Below are 16,110 nucleotides of genomic sequence, written 5' to 3' on the forward strand. Positions count from 1 at the left end.
TTCACGAGGTGAAAAGGCGATGGGCTAATCACACCTGTCCTATAAAAAATTTAAGGTTTATATTCAGCTATGGATGTCCTACGGCTAAAACGATGATGATAAACCGAATTAAAGCGAATATTTTTTAACATTCAATCGCTTGTCATCTACAATATTTCGCTAATTTATTATTCATTGTAATTTTTATATAAAACGCTAACGAAAAGAGAAAAATACTATATATACACACATACATATATATATGTTTGTATACTTTTTAAGTTATTGAAAAGTCAAATACAATAACCCAGTAAAAAGCTACCGAAAAAGTTATAATAATACTTTATGTATGAAAGTTATTTTTGACATAATGTAAAAATAATATTTATATTTTTTAATAATTTAATTGAAAAGTACTTAAAAGTGAGTACCCAAAAAATAATGAGGTCAGGATATATTTCTGAACGCAATATTGATGTGGAACTGCTATATAATATTACCGCCATGCTGGAAGTTCAGAAGTATACATGTGTATGTTGAAAATGTATACTTCAATGTGTATACTTCAATTACATAAATAATTTGTTTCAACTATAAAAATTGTTAAAGCAGTATTAAATGTAATAATAAAAATAAGAAATAATTAAATTATAGTTAAATTGTAAGTCAAATTAAAACAACAGACAGATAATGAAAAATGTTTTATTTATTTATCATTTCTTTAAGTAAGAGATATATTAAAGTAAATAAATATATTTCATATTTCTACTATTAATTAGATGCATCTGTACTATATAAGAAATTAATAGTATAATATTATTAATTTTAGTCTTAAATCATAGACAATATTATACGAATCACTGCAAGGTATAAATATCGATAAATCCATAGCTATGCTTGCTTTTCGACCGGAAACATCGGCGACGCGCCACGTTTCGCTAGTCTTATTACTTGTCCGGTCATCATTAATGTTAAGCTTCTCAATCTTTACCCTTGATTACTAAATAATAAATTAAATATGAGCGCTTCGGCACCCGCACCCGCTTACAGAGTCGGGGTAGTAAAGCAGGTAATGAAATAATTGTATATTTTTCATATTTATATACAGTAAATGTGATGCCTCGTGCCGTCTTCTTATACATTGCCTTGTTGGCATCGCATTAAGTGTTCCATCTTAATACTGATTTCTTAAAATAAGAGTTTCTGTTTTAATTTAACACTGTTAATTGACCTTTATTACTACTCTAACTACTATTTATTTCTCAACATTTAATAAATCAATAAGATTATCGAACGGTGGGAACCATATTGTCAGAATCTTTCTCAAACTTTCAATTTTAATTATGGTTGTTATAAATACTTAATTTATTAATGACAGATTATTTCGGGAGACACGTTAGTTATCAGAAAACAGCCGCAGGGTGGCCCGCCACCAGAGAAGGTGATCACACTATCGGGAATCGTTGCACCAAGGCTTGGACGCCAGCGAACACCGAACAAGTAGGTGTTTTTATGCTCATAGAACAATGATTACAGGTGAATAAAAGCTTCTGACCTTAAAAAGGGACATGACGCATTATTTTCAATATAACTTTAAATATTACGGGCGTATACATATTAATGTACTTAGTTTCACCATAAATACAATTGCAGCAAAAAAATGTTACACTTCAATTTTAAATTTCTTTTTGTTACATGAATATTTATTGTCTTTTCAATTTACATTTAAAATAATTGGGTGATCAAGAGAATCCAAGATGTGGTAATAGTTTTACACAAAGTAGGTGTGGAGCCAAAATAGGTTTGTGTTGTAGCTTATTATTAGGTACAATGAAACCTCTTCTGTTTGTGATGAAAAATTATCTGACGGTCCATAAAGTGTTTTAAAGAAAAAAGATGGAACATAAAATATATACAAAAATGAATTTGATTTGACAAGTGCAGCTGATAAGAGATGCATTGGCCATTATTCAACTGATTTCAAAATGAATGAAGCATAAAATCAAAACAACAATTAGTAGAAGTATGAAGAGAGAAGTAGCATAAAACTTATTTACTATTTATTTACTATACTAATGATTGTTTATAATCAAGCTATAGAAGTTTCACATACAGTTAGCTAAATGCAATATGGAAATTTATGTGAGTGTCTTTGCTGACAGTTTAAAGTATTAGTTATCAATGAGAAGCAGCTATACTTTTGTGAAGTGTCAAAAAAACAGGAAACAATAATCCATATAGTCTGTGAAGAAATTTCCCTTGAAGATAGTGAGTACTACTGATCTTGACAATTTTTAAGACTTTAAATCCAAGGGAGATTCTGAATGTGCTTCTTATATTCTTAAATTTGTATTAGTATGTAAAGATTTTTTTAGAAAAAACAATAAAGATGATTTTGTTTTCAGAGTTTCTATGTAACATGTTTATGGCTAGACAAAGTACACATCAATACAACTATTATAGCATAAGATTTTTTGGACATCATAAATAGTTCAATAGCTATTTCAATGTTTTCAATGAAAACAGATGAAAGAATTTTGCAGGAGAAAGGCTTCTAATATTAACCTTTACATTAAATGGTTTTAAAAAACTATGAACTACAGCGCTTAGCTTAGGCTTTTTTGTTTAAATTCTTTTAGATATAACTTGTTCTTATTTACACCTGCAATGCAACAGTTTTTAACTACTTTTATTTCTTATTATTTTAAATAACCGTGGCACATTGCTTAGCGAACTTTAAATATTTTTGAGTGGCATTTAAATGATCAATATTTTATATCCTTTGTACACCTAGGCAGAAATATTCCCATATTTCGAAAATATTTCTAAATATTTATATTAATTAATTGTAGCCTTTTTAATTAATGACTAAATCTTTTATCTTTTACTATTTTTTATTTATTAATTTTAAATGACAAATAAATTTTAATTGGTATGGTAAATAAGTATGTTTCTATTTTTTGTTTGACATGTACATCAAAGATTCTTTTTTTATTTCTTATTGTTAATAAAATTTCTCATAGTAAAAGAAGCATAGTCAGAAAAATTTCAACATTTAAAGACTTTGGGTAGTTTTTATTTTGAAGTAGCTAAGCGAAACAATACTACAGAGGATCTTACATATTTACATGTGCTTAAAATTGGACCTTTTTGTTTTTATTAATACACATTTTATGTATGTCATTAGGTGATATAAAATTGTACAATGAAAAATTTAATAGTTTTTATGACAAAATACACTATTTTTCTGTTACAGTGATAATGGTTCGAAAGATGACCCTTTTGCTTGGGAGGCTCGCGAATTTTTAAGAAAAAAGTTGGTAGGCAAAGAGGTTATATTCACAGCACAAAAAGTACCAAATTCAGCAGGGAGAGAATATGGCAATGTATGGGCGGGTAAAGATATAACTAAAGATGATAATATAACAGAACTGTTGCTGGCAGAGGGTTATGCAAAAATACGTGATGTTAGCCGAAATGTGCCACAAATGAAAAGACTTGTGGAAATTGAAGAAGTAGCAAAATCACAAGGGAAGGGTGTTTGGGGCTCTGACATTCAAGTAGGTTTTTAATAAGATTTTTAAAATTTTAGCTTTCATACAAATTGCTATGTGTATTGCTGTGTGTGTTTACAAAAATTAATACATGTTATTACAGACACATGTCAGAGACATCAAGTGGAAAGTCGGAAATACTAAACAATTTGTAAACAAGCACAATGGTCAACCCATCAAGGCAATTGTTGAATTTGTTCGCGATGGATCCACAATGAGACTGTGTTTACTACCAGACTATTACACAATTAGCTTAATGCTGTCTGGAATTAGAGTAAGTTACACTCATATATTTATTAACAACAAAACTAAAATTTAATACAAATAAAACTTACTCTTTATTATCCTTGAGCTCTTAATTCACTCTTAAGTATCTCTTCTTACTTCCCCAGTATCTCAATGATCCAAATCAGTATTTATAGCTAAATCTCTTTCTAGATGATCTTTTAACTTCTTTAATTGACATATCCAGTATTAAAGCACTTTTAGTTTACTAATATATATATTACTTTAAAGTGCCCTGCCATAAAACAAGATGGTGAATCAGAACCCTATGCAGAAGAGGCGCGATATTTTGTTGAATCCAGATTGCTTCAGAATGATGTTGAAGTGATACTTGAATCGGTGAACAATGCATACTTTGTAGGAACTATCTTACACCCACAAGGGAATATTGCTGAAGCGTTACTGAGGCAAGGGTTTGCAAGATGTGTCGATTGGTCATTGCAAGTAATGAAGTCTGGTTAGTATATATTGAATTATAATCATAATTTGGTTATGGACAAAGTAACTTAAATATTTTTTTTATATGCAATTTTGTAGTAAGCTGACTCTGAAAATTTTCTTCTAGGGGCTATGACATTGAGAAATGCAGAGAAAGCCGCAAAGGAAGCGAAACTTCGTATTTGGGCCAACTACACAAGCAATGCACCAAGTATTGCTGCTAAAGACAAGGAATTTTCTGCTATTGTAATGGAAGTTGTCAATGGAGACGCTCTTGTTGTTAAATTACCCAACAATACACAAAAAAAAATCTTTTTGGCAAGCATTAGACCACCACGTGAAAAGTAAGGATGCTATTTATATACATTTATTAATTTTTTTTATGCACTATACTGCTGGCGTACACACATCATATACAGAAATAGACTATTAGGAAATTACATTACAAACATTTTTTGTGCTTACATATGCTAAAAGATATATATTTCTAGGAATAATGGTCCTGATGAAGAGGCAAAGCAGTCTCCAAGACCAAAAGCTTTTAAACCATTGTATGACATTCCATGGATGTATGAAGCTCGAGAATTTCTGAGAAAAAAACTTATTGGAAAACGAGTAAACATTACAGTTGATTACATCCAGCCAGCTAAAGATACTTTCCCAGAAAAGACTTGCTGTACTGTTATGTCTGGTGCAACGTAAGTATCTTTAGTATTGTGCAAAAATATATCTAAATTTTGTAATACTGATGTATATTTTAATCTTTTTAAACAGTAATATAGCTGAAGCCCTTGTAAGCAAAGGATTGGCTACAGTTTGGCTATACCGTAATGACAATGATCAGAGAAGTTCTCATTATGATAAATTATTGGAAGCTGAACTAAAGGCTCAAAAAGCAGCTATTGGGGTTCATGCCAAGAAAGATATACCTACACACCGCATACAAGATACAAGTGGTGATCCAGCCAAAGCTAGAAAATTCTTTCCATTCCTTAAAAGAGCCCAAAAAACAGAAGCTACAGTGGAGTTTGTTGCCAGTGGTTCACGTATGAGACTGTACATAACAAAGGAGTCTGTTCTCGTTACTTTCTTATTGGCGGGTGTTAACTGCCCACGAGGTGCTCGCCCATCTGCTGGCGGAGGTCCCATGCAAGATGCTGAACCTTACAGTGAGGATGCGCTCCAATTCACGAAGGAAAAATGTCTACAGCGTGATGTCATTGTAACCATTGAAGAAATAGATAAAGCTGGAAGCTTCATAGGTTGGCTTTGGGTGGATAATGAGAATATGTCAGTCTCATTAGTTGAGCATGGACTTGCTTCCATGCATCGCACTGCAGAGACATCAGAATTCGCACGAGCAATTAAAACCGGAGAGGAAAATGCAAAAAAGAAACGCATTGGCATTTGGAAAGATTATATTGAAATAGAAAGAGAGACTGAAAAGAGAAATGCACCTGTACAGGATCGTGTTGTTAAATATGAAAAAGTTGTAGTAACTGAAGTAACACCCCTTGGTTCTTTCTATGCCCAATCTATTGAACATGGTGCCAAATTAGAAAGTTTAATGGAGAAAATGCACCTTGATTTAAAGAACAATGCTCCTTTACCTGGATCGTTAGTTCCGAAAAAAGGACAAATTTGTGCTGCACGTTTTACCCTAGATGATCAATGGTATAGGGCTAAAATTGAAAGGATTACCGAAAACAAAAACGCTCATGTTTTCTATATTGATTATGGCAATAGGGAGGTAAATATGTTTTAGTAAACTATCTTTTTAGTTGGTTAAAAAGCAAAATACAAGATAACAAAACACATCTCACAGATATCACTGACAACAAAATAGATTGTTTTTTTTTTTCTTAAAAATAAATAAACTGTTTTGCAATTATGTTCATCGTGATATATTAAGTATTGATACATATTATATATACATTCCTGAAATTTTATTAAGTGTCATGGTTCAGTTAATTGGGTGATCAAAACATGGCTAGTATACCACTACCAGTATAATGGGTACAAATGCTGATTAATATTAACTCCACAGGTTTTGAGCTTCAGTAGGCTAGCGCCATTGCCACCAGGCTCGGAGGTTGAACCTCCATTTGTGAGTGAGTATATATTGAGCTGCATAAAATTCCCCACTGATGCTGATGATAGAATGGAGGCAGTGCGCGCATTTTCTATGGATACGCTAAATAAGAAGCTTTTGCTCAATGTTGAATCCCGTGGAGTCCCCCCTGCAGTTACTCTCGTAGATATGGCCACCAGTGCTGATATTGGAAAGGTATTCATTTAATATAACTTTCATAATTTGTTTATCAATGTGACACAAATGAAATTTTATTCAATCTAATAAACTTTCATTTAGAATGTACTTTCTAATTTGACCATGTGTTGAGTTACTCTTATACAGTTATGTTTAGGCACTTTCTTGCAGCACCCATTGGATGTATCAGGTAACAGTCCACTTTGTGTTTGGTAAATAATTTGAGATTATAATAAATAATCCATCAGTTTTTGTAAGCAGTGATAGCTTTTTGACTGAATTAATTATAGTTATGTATTTTGCTGACTAAATTATAATAAATTGTACATTTTCAGAACCTCATTAAGGAAGGTTTAGTTTTGATGGAATATACTCGAGAGCATCGACTAGCTGGCTTGATAAGCGAGTACCGTGCCGCGCAGGAGCTCGCCAAGAGCTCTCGGCTCAATTTGTGGCGGCATGGTGACATCACCGACGATGATGCGATTGAATTCGGTGCTCGCCGCTAGCGCGAGCTGCCCTGGTACGATGCTACCGCCTCGCCCTCGCACATACTTCACTGTGCTACATGTACGGCGCCCCAGGTCATCGTGTACATGGTCATCTATGAGTTCTTGTGAAGGCAGCAACACGTACCATAAACATTAAATCTTCGTCCTTTCTCTTCACTTGACCCTCTAAAAAATGTTTTTCTGAAAGTTATTCATTTTAAATATATTCATGTAATTGATGTTGTGAATTTTTGGATTTTTGAAGTGGACTCGTTTCATTAACGCGCAATCGTTTAGATATTTAACAATAGGGGTAATCTTTACTGTAGTTTAAACAATATTTGTATTAATTGTATTTTTCTCTGTCAAACTACTAATTTAACTGAACATTTTTGTCAATGTTAGGATAACTCGTAAAAATATATTTATACATATATATTTTTGCGATTGGTAGAAAAATAAATAGTTACAATTGATAAATAAAATTTACTATTTATCCATGAATATATGTAAAAATATTGAACCTTCTCACTATTTGCATAATATTATTGCAATATTTTTCATGTTACTTTTTTATGTTTATTTTCCTATTTTCATTTGCTATTTTTGTTTTTTAAACATTTTTTTACTTCATTAAACTGTTGTCAAAGTTTAATTAGAATATTTTTCACAAATTTATAGAAAAACTATAAAAGACGTATTTTATTACACTTCAATGTGAATTATTTAGTTATTAATCTCGTACTTACAATATTTATGTAAGTTGGACCTACCTCTGTCCCCAAGCGCTAAGATATAAATTTTGTTTACATAAGCTAAAGTACCACATACTGCGTGGATTGTTAGAAAAACATGGTATAATGAATAAATGATTCTAGAAGTTTTTTTGTTTCATTTGCCAAATTGCTTTATACTATTTAGTGAATGTACTTTGTAAATTATTGAGAAATGTTTTCATTCAACCATTAAGACTGTCTACCTTTAATCCTCCAAGATAATATGGAAATAACATTTTTGTAGATTTTTGTTCAATTTCAGGTGTCCTATGTCAACATCCGGTGATATTCAGAAAAAAAAAGTTCCTTGTTTTTTAAAATTGGTGGCCCAATAAAATTAATTTATGCGACTGATGTATCTCTAATACCCTGACGTGTACAATTAAGGGAACACAAAAAAGTAGATTATTTTTAAACTAAATCTTCAGAACTAGTTTTTATTAGTGTGACCCTCTTGAGAAATAACATACTTTAAATATTTCACACTTCAAGTGACGGTGACAGGCTTTATAGTTCTTTTAAGAATTTGCTGACATAGTTCTAATTGTTTAGTTTATTTGATAAGAACTTTGTATAGTGGCTGGTTCATTTAACCCTTTGTACTCGAAACCGTTTTCGCCTGGATCTACCAGCAATTTGGAGCGTTTCGCGGCGCTTTTTGGGAATTTCTCACCTCTTAACTTAAAATGATTATACACAAAGTCTTTTACCAAGTAAAAGAGTGAAGTTTGCCATATGGAATACGGCGATAGCATCCTGTGTTGTAGCTTTGTTCTAGCGTAGTTATTTGTTTCCTTAACAACGTCATTTACGAGTTCGTCAGTAAAAACAGTTCGAAAAAATCCAACGGCTCTCATCCGTGCATCTCAGGGGAATCTCTTCGGATTCTGTACAACTAATCCATTCAGAATTGTCAGATTGTGGGTCTTCTGCACTATCACTGTCGCTTTCACTGTTAATTATTTTGATCTTTCGTGGTCTTACACCTCTTATTTCTTCACTACCATCACTGCTGCTCGCAAGCGCTTTATGGCTAGGCTCTCTAGCTATACTTGGAATCTCCTCTTTTAGTAACTCTAAATCACTCGTCTTGACTCGAACTTAATTCACCACTGCGTGCCATGGTAATGAGAATGAGAAATTTCAATTATTCTATTCCTTCTGCCAAGGCTGTCAAGTTCGAATTGATGCCGAAAATGCAGTCTGCTTCATGGTACCGCACTGATCTCAGATAAAAAAATCTTACGTGGTTTGAGGGGGACAATACGGCGACTTTGTATGATTATATACGCAGCGCTTAGGACCCTACTTCAAATTACGATATCACATACGTAAACAAAATATCTATCGCCACATGAGGAAACATAAAAAGTTTACACAGCGCATAGCATGTCCACACCAAACAAAGTGATGAGCGAACGTCACCGCTCGAGATGCGGCGTGAAAATAATGTGAGCGAGACTCACCTCTCGAGTGCAAGGGGTTAACTGTTTCCTTTCAATAGTAAATATTGTTCTAGTACAAAAAAAGTGATTTATCAGAAACTTCGCGCATTGGGTGTATCGACATCGGTGGTTCATCGCGTTGTACGACTTTACAGGACGATTGGATCTTACGTGCGGAGGCGAAAGCAAGCCAGAAGTCGGTCAATCAGTGCCGTAGATGACCCTTTTATCGTGTTGCAGACTAAGGAATCGTCGACAATCTGCTGCTCGGACCCGAAATCGATTGCAAGAAGTCCGTAACGTAAATATGTAAGTGAGGGCAAAGATTTTATGTGCCAGCAAAAGCTCGAGACAGCTCATCGTGTAGCAAGATTAACGTTCACTTACGAGCATCGAAACTGGACAACTGAGTGGAGCCACGTTTTATTCACTGATGAGAGCCGTTTATTAATTTCGTAGATGGACGCGAAACGATGTGGAGATATCGAGGAGAACGTTATAACCAAACCAACTTACTGAAACTGTGTCATATGGTGGAGGGTCAGTAATGGTATGGGTGGCATATGTTCGGGAGTTCGCACAGAGTTAGTGATCATTGAAAATGGATCACTTACTTACTGCACTACGGTATGTAACAGAAATCTTAGAACCCCTTGTTATGCCTTTTGCTCCATTCATTGGCGATAATTTCATTTTTATGCACGATAACGCGCGGCCTCATACTGCTCTTTTAGTGAATAGGTACCTCAATGAGGTTGGTATTACTAAAATGAACTGGCCAGCACGGTCGCCTAACATGAATCCCATAGAATGGCCGGAACATTCTGGGAAGAAGAGTCTGACAGCGAAAACCAGCTCCCAGGAATGTTCATGATTTAAAACTCGCATTGGTGGAAGAATGGGACAATTTACCTCGAGAATTAATCGACAACTTTATTTTGAATATGGGCAATCGTACACAAGCTCGCGGGGGCAATACTCGATATTGATTTCATTTTTTGTTTTTTTTTTTTTTTTTTTTTTAATTAAACCGATAATAACTGAAATGGAAAAATTTATGAATTGCTGTTTTTTCATAATTTTAGCATAACTTTTCATAAATATATGTTTTCCAGCCTAATTAATTATCATTTTTAGTAATTTGAGCACAGGTAATTATTTTGAAAAAATAAGTCGATTAAAAATAGTTTTTTTTGTGTTCCTCCAATTGTACTGGTGTCTTTACTTTAGTCTGGCTAACATAACTATAATTTTTTTTACATTCATGTTACCATGAGTGCCAACCCTGCAAACGATACAGTAATCTATAATATAATGGCGTGATTTTAAAATAAGAAAACTGCACTTTTTGTTACAGCAAGTACTTAAGCATTTTTGTTTTTAATTATTGATCATCATTTATACATGGGGCATAGGCCAGGCATAGGCCTCACAGATTTCTAATACAACTAGTTAAAAGCAAGATGGGCCAAAGTTTTTTATTACATCCAATTATTTAGGCACGCGATTACTTTACTGTGGTTAGAAAATATTTTCCGTTAATTCTAATATCGGCTGCAAGTTGATAAATAGGACATATAGAAAAACAATTTGCATTACAAAATTACTCTGGTTTATTAAATGCCCACATTCATCCTATGCACATTACGAAACTTGATTATGATACAACCATGGTTTAAAGATTGACTTGGAAAATTTTTAGGTATTAATATTTATGAAATTTGCTTGATGCCTTTTCACGACACTAAAATCTCAAAATGGTATTTTTAAAGCATGCCATATATTTGTACAGCTATACTTCCATCAAGTTATAATGTGAATGGATTTTCAATAATTAAAAAGTATTAATACACAGGCATTAATAGATGTAAATTTTCGTTTTAAAAATACTTGAACAGTAAATAAAATCTACTACACGCAATATATAAACAAGTGATGAAATCTGTTAAATGGATATTTGATTTCAACTTTTTATAATTTAATAATAGATATTTTACTGTGGATTCAATTGTACAAAAATATACATTGTTGTGTCTTAATTTGTGTTTTTTTTTTGAACTATCTAAGTTTCATTAGCTATCACTTTAAGGCATTCACTTGTAATATTTTAAGTTAACAATAAATTAATTAATGTGTATATTGTGCAGCATAGCACTTGCAACAAATACATGTAAACATTTGTTCACTTCACATTTATACAACAGAGTTACTAACTATTATATCTCCAAAATTTTAAATATGTTTAAAAACTATATTTTATATAAACTTTACGACTAATAAATAGAATACCACATGCATTACCGTTTTGTACTACCTCTTTGCTTTGACAAAAAAAACAAATATATAAATCCAAAATAATATAGAGGTTATAAACACCTGTTACAATATAATTTTCGAAATAAACATCTCTATAATCAAATACTAAAAAACTTTTTACACAGTATGTACTATTGTATGTATGGAGGGATTTTTAATTACTTCATCAGAAAACGGGGTTATTTCGCTTCTTATGGCAGGCGCATTTAATAAAAACTGTTGAATAGATGCATAGTAGTCCCGGCAAGTCCAAGTGTCATCGTGACCACCTCCAGGTATAACTGCTATCTTTTTACAAATTGCTCCACATCTTGTATAAAGGTCTTTGGCCATGCCCGGAGGAACGAGGGCGTCGTTCGAACCGCATATAATCAACGTAGGTGTCAGCACTTGCCCCATCTTTTTTATCGACATGTACTGAAACATAAATGTTCTTTAGTCACAAGACTAATATAAATTTTATCAAGACGGATAATGCCATACAACAAATTTAATATTAGCTATTACCTTATTCTTGTGACAAAATTTCGGCAACCATTTTAAGCATTTCCATCTTAGAATAATTTGTGCCATATCAGGGATGCTAGTAAATGTATTTTCTACAACAAGAGCCCAAATTTTGTTTCTATACTCTATTCTGGAAGCGAGATCTATAGCAACTGCACCACCTATAATATAACTATAACATTAGAAACAACAGATAAAGAATTCTTATTAAAATTAATGTACAATCAGTAAATAGTCATACTTAAAATAAAAAAGTTTTGTGCAAAGCTAAGGATTAATGCATTCGAGATGTGGTGTTGGACCCAATTGTTAAGAATCCTGTGGACAGCATGCCACAATAATTCATCTATCCCCAAAGAGTTCAAAGACCTGACTATCCAGTCCGCTTGCATGGAATACTCTACTGCTTCAGCCGCATTCCACAGACGAGCTTCGATAATCAGAAGCTAATAATTGTCAGCAATATCAAGGGTAAAAGGGCTAAAGGATGGTCACCTACTCACTGGACTGTCGCAATTTCTAAAGTGTGTAACACCACCATGCACAGCTCCTAAAACTTTCCCAAAATAGAACAGCCTGAAAGAAAATTGTAGCAGAATCTGACATGCTCGGCCACAACCCTTAGTCATGAGGAAGCAATAAAAAAGAAAAGAACTTTAAAGCCAGCTCTTCCAGCAACAAAAAATATTTTCTATAATTTATGTGCTTTCAACATACCTAATGTTCACATAGCTTTTTGAAAGATTCCTTATTTTGTGAAGTCCCTCACTAAATTAATTAACACTTAAATTAACCATAAGCATCCTAGTTAAGTTATAATGAATTAAATTAAACATCTTATCCAACCAACTTCATTTTATAATATAAATAGATGTCACATAAAATTACTTCTCTAGAATATACTAGTACTTGACTTCTGATTCCACCACATTTTCAGTAAAGATATCCATTCTCTTTTGTCAATCTAATGACCTTTAATGCCAGTAAACTACCATTCAACACCTGTTTATTGCATACACAAACTATATAAAGACAAATACAGTTCCACAAACCATGTTAAAGTAATTATTACACATGTTGAATATGAAACAGGGCAAGAATTCAAACTTGTGAGATTTTTAACATTGCTTACATTGTTATCTTGTAGGGAGATGCATTATAACAAAAACTTGTTTGCTATAGTTACATAAGCAAGATCTTATTTCAGAAACACTACTCATTCATATAATGTTGGTTCATTCTAAGACACAATATGTTAAAAATATAAGAAAGTTTCTAGTTATGTGCTAACTATTTACTACCAAACAATATTCATTGTACGTTTAACTAAAATTAATTTAACTTAATTAATTAATATTTTCATGCACACAAGTTTGGATTTATAATATAATTTAGACATCTCTAATTAAAAAGCTCCATTTTCTAGATATTTGTATGAATACATAGTGAGGGTTGTGTTTAAGAATCACTTCATTTACCTAGACTTGTTTAGCACTCTTGTAAATATGTTTGCATTACAGAACATGTAAATGTAAAACTCATTTACAATGTATAAGGGAGAAAAAATCTTATAGCACATGTACCAACCTAATGATCTTCCAAATAACATTATTTTGTTTCTATCAAGATCCGACCTCTGCAATATATAATCAATAGCAGCTTGTGCATCTATATAGAGACCATACTCAGATGGTACCCCTTCAGAGAGACCATACCCTCTATATTCTACCATAAGAATATTAATATTCAACTGATGATAAAATCCAGAGACATTCGATAATCTAAAATAAAAATGATAGACATATTTTAGACAATGAAAATTAAAAAAAAAAAACAAGTTTATTGAAAAGAAGACATATATTCTTTTTATTGGATTACTCTGTTGTTAAAAAGAATAAAAAGTATAACAAATTAATTTCCATACTGGTAAGAAATTTAACAATGAATGGATCAACAAAACCTAAATAATTAAAAATGTTATAAAAATTACAATAACCGTAAATCTAAATATTATCATTTAGATAGTAAGGTTGACTGTATTTTTTATAACATGTAAGAATTTTTTGTATCTGTAATTATTTGATGGCAATTATTGTGTAGTATTTGAAAATATAAAATAACTTATAGGCATGGTTTGCTATAATAATTAGGCCTACCTTTGTCCCATATTACCAGCATTACCGTGGAAAAAAATCATAGTAGGTTTATGGTTACAGTTTGTTGCTTGTTTTATTAGAAACATGTGTATCTTTAACCCATCTTTAGTTTTTATTTTAATACTTTCATACGGTAACTTATAGTTACTGGGCTGTAGTACAAAAACCCTTGAATCAGATGGGTCATTTGGGTAATATAATAAAAGATCCTGTGCGCTATATAAGATGCCTAAAAGAAATTAAATATATGGCATAAAGAGATATCAAATATTTATTGGCGAAACATATTGCAGTACTTAGCATAAAATTTCTAAGCAGTAGCTAGTAAATACTTGGGACTACAGTAAAGATTGGCTGAAATATATTTTTTATTTTGTTTTGGCTGAAATATTGAACATTTTATCCTTTTCTCAATTTGTAGTCTTAACTTTTTTTTAATCTTGAGTTATTATAATTTTGGCTTTGTATAGAAAATTTGATAATAAAAAATTATTTTAGCATATATTATTTATATAATATCAAATACACAAATAGTAAAATATAATTCACTTTGAAATAATATTATTTGTTTACATTATACCTTATTTAGTTAAATTTGATATAATTGTTTACAAATGACACATTAAGAACTCAGAAATTATAAACTGAAAGGAAAAGCTAAAATTGTTGCGATATTTTAGAAACTGCTGAATTTGTGTTGTTAATTACTTCGTTAAAAATTTCTCAATTTTTTAGCCTCATTCAGAACCTTTTTCAATAACTATAGCGTCGACAAATGGAACTACAAAGCGGGATTCATTGAAATGAATTCAAAGATTATTGTCTACGCCGGAAATGTTTAAATTATTCAATATGACAAGGCATCGCGTTTGCATGTTATTTTTCTTTTGAAAATTAAAAACCGATCACTATCGCTATCTCAGGCGACAAATACCTTACCTGCAATTCCAAATGAAAAGATAGTGAAAGCAATAATGAATCCATATAACCAAAATACAAAAACACTGGAAAATAGCGTCAAGGTAGAGAATACCCACAATCTGTACAATATTACTCTCAAAATGTGATACATGCCTTTAAACAAGTATAGGAAACAACATAAAACATTTTTTTATGAACCATAAAATGAACTAAAGCATTAATTTGAAAAAGAAGTCTAGTAGTTTTTGTTTGGTACTGTATTAGAATGAAACGCTTGTAACAGTAAAGATCTCACGTTTATAAAGTTACATTAGGAATGACAGCTATTAATAGTAACGTGTTAAAACGAGATAAGGTGAAAATCGCTCGCAATCGCATCTCTAAAAGACTTCTCTTTAATCGATTTTTTTCAATATTTATTTATTATTGGTTATTTCTACAACTTTTCTTGCCTTTAGAGAAATGTTAATTGCAACTAAAATAACGAATGGAATCTTTACGCGTATTTGTGAATTAATCTGTGTTACTACTGTGAAAATCCATTTCTTTACACTGCTTTTCACAGTAAATATTAATAATAAGAAAAAATTTTAATTGATATTTTATTATCTACTTTAAAATCTTGTTGGTTCTTACTTAACTAACACTTCAACATCACCTCAAATTTGTAAAGCTTGAAGGCACAAAAGATACACGAAAGAAGTTATGAGAATCTTTAACACCAATTTCATAAAATATAATGCTGCCATATTATTTTAAACCAGCTTCTTATGAAAAAGATGCTTCGGTCAAATTTTAAAAACAACTGTAGAATCTAATATTTCAATAAGAAAACACAGAAACAGAAAACTGTTGCATCAGTAACGGTTCATGAAATGTCTAAGATGTGTACTTTTGGTTAATGTACACCAATATCTGATTTAAATTACATGTCATAAAATATAAGCGGTAGAGCAAGGTATCCAGAACTATT

At 31.8% G+C, this 16,110-nt stretch overlaps 2 protein-coding genes across 2 annotated transcripts; one reads left to right on the forward strand and one right to left on the reverse strand.

Annotated features, from left to right (window-relative positions):
- The first annotated feature begins 893 nt into the window (after positions 1-893).
- On the forward strand, positions 894-7,898 carry Tudor-SN (Staphylococcal nuclease domain-containing protein 1). The gene is made up of 10 exons (XM_068765577.1): positions 894-1,048; positions 1,358-1,479; positions 3,236-3,539; positions 3,637-3,807; positions 4,050-4,275; positions 4,384-4,600; positions 4,748-4,954; positions 5,031-6,006; positions 6,304-6,543; positions 6,861-7,898. The coding sequence occupies exons 1-10, from the start codon at positions 998-1,000 to the stop codon at positions 7,032-7,034; spliced, it is 2,688 nt and encodes an 895-aa protein (XP_068621678.1). The 5' UTR covers positions 894-997; the 3' UTR covers positions 7,035-7,898.
- Positions 7,899-11,233: 3,335 nt separating this feature from the next.
- Bem46 (abhydrolase domain containing 13-like protein Bem46) lies at positions 11,234-15,422 on the reverse strand. Its single transcript, XM_068762393.1, has 5 exons — positions 15,156-15,422; positions 14,217-14,445; positions 13,648-13,841; positions 12,061-12,221; positions 11,234-11,970 (listed from the first exon to the last, which is right to left on the reverse strand). Exons 1-5 carry the CDS (start codon positions 15,286-15,288, stop codon positions 11,671-11,673), a joined length of 1,017 nt encoding a protein of 338 aa, XP_068618494.1. The 5' UTR covers positions 15,289-15,422; the 3' UTR covers positions 11,234-11,670.
- Positions 15,423-16,110: the final 688 nt, after the last annotated feature.

The sequence above is a fragment of the Battus philenor genome, unplaced genomic scaffold (genome assembly GCF_028537555.1).
Source record: "Battus philenor isolate CCGP_79_NKW_IND1 unplaced genomic scaffold, ilBatPhil1.0.hap1 SCAF_1, whole genome shotgun sequence".
Lineage (NCBI taxonomy): Eukaryota > Metazoa > Arthropoda > Insecta > Lepidoptera > Papilionidae > Battus > Battus philenor.

Coding starts and splice junctions, on each gene's coding strand:
- Tudor-SN (XM_068765577.1), top strand. CDS start 998: ATGAGCGCTTCGGCACCCGCACCCGCTTACAGAGTCGGGGTAGTAAAG. Junction 3,808..4,049: donor TAATGCTGTCTGGAATTAGA/GTAAGTTACACT, acceptor ATTACTTTAAAG/TGCCCTGCCATAAAACAAGA. Junction 6,544..6,860: donor CCAGTGCTGATATTGGAAAG/GTATTCATTTAA, acceptor GTACATTTTCAG/AACCTCATTAAGGAAGGTTT.
- Bem46 (XM_068762393.1), bottom strand. CDS start 15,288: ATGTATCACATTTTGAGAGTAATATTGTACAGATTGTGGGTATTCTCT. Junction 14,446..15,155: donor CTTTTCATTTGGAATTGCAG/GTAAGGTATTTG, acceptor AATTTCTTTTAG/GCATCTTATATAGCGCACAG. Junction 11,971..12,060: donor AATTTTGTCACAAGAATAAG/GTAATAGCTAAT, acceptor TTTATGTTTCAG/TACATGTCGATAAAAAAGAT.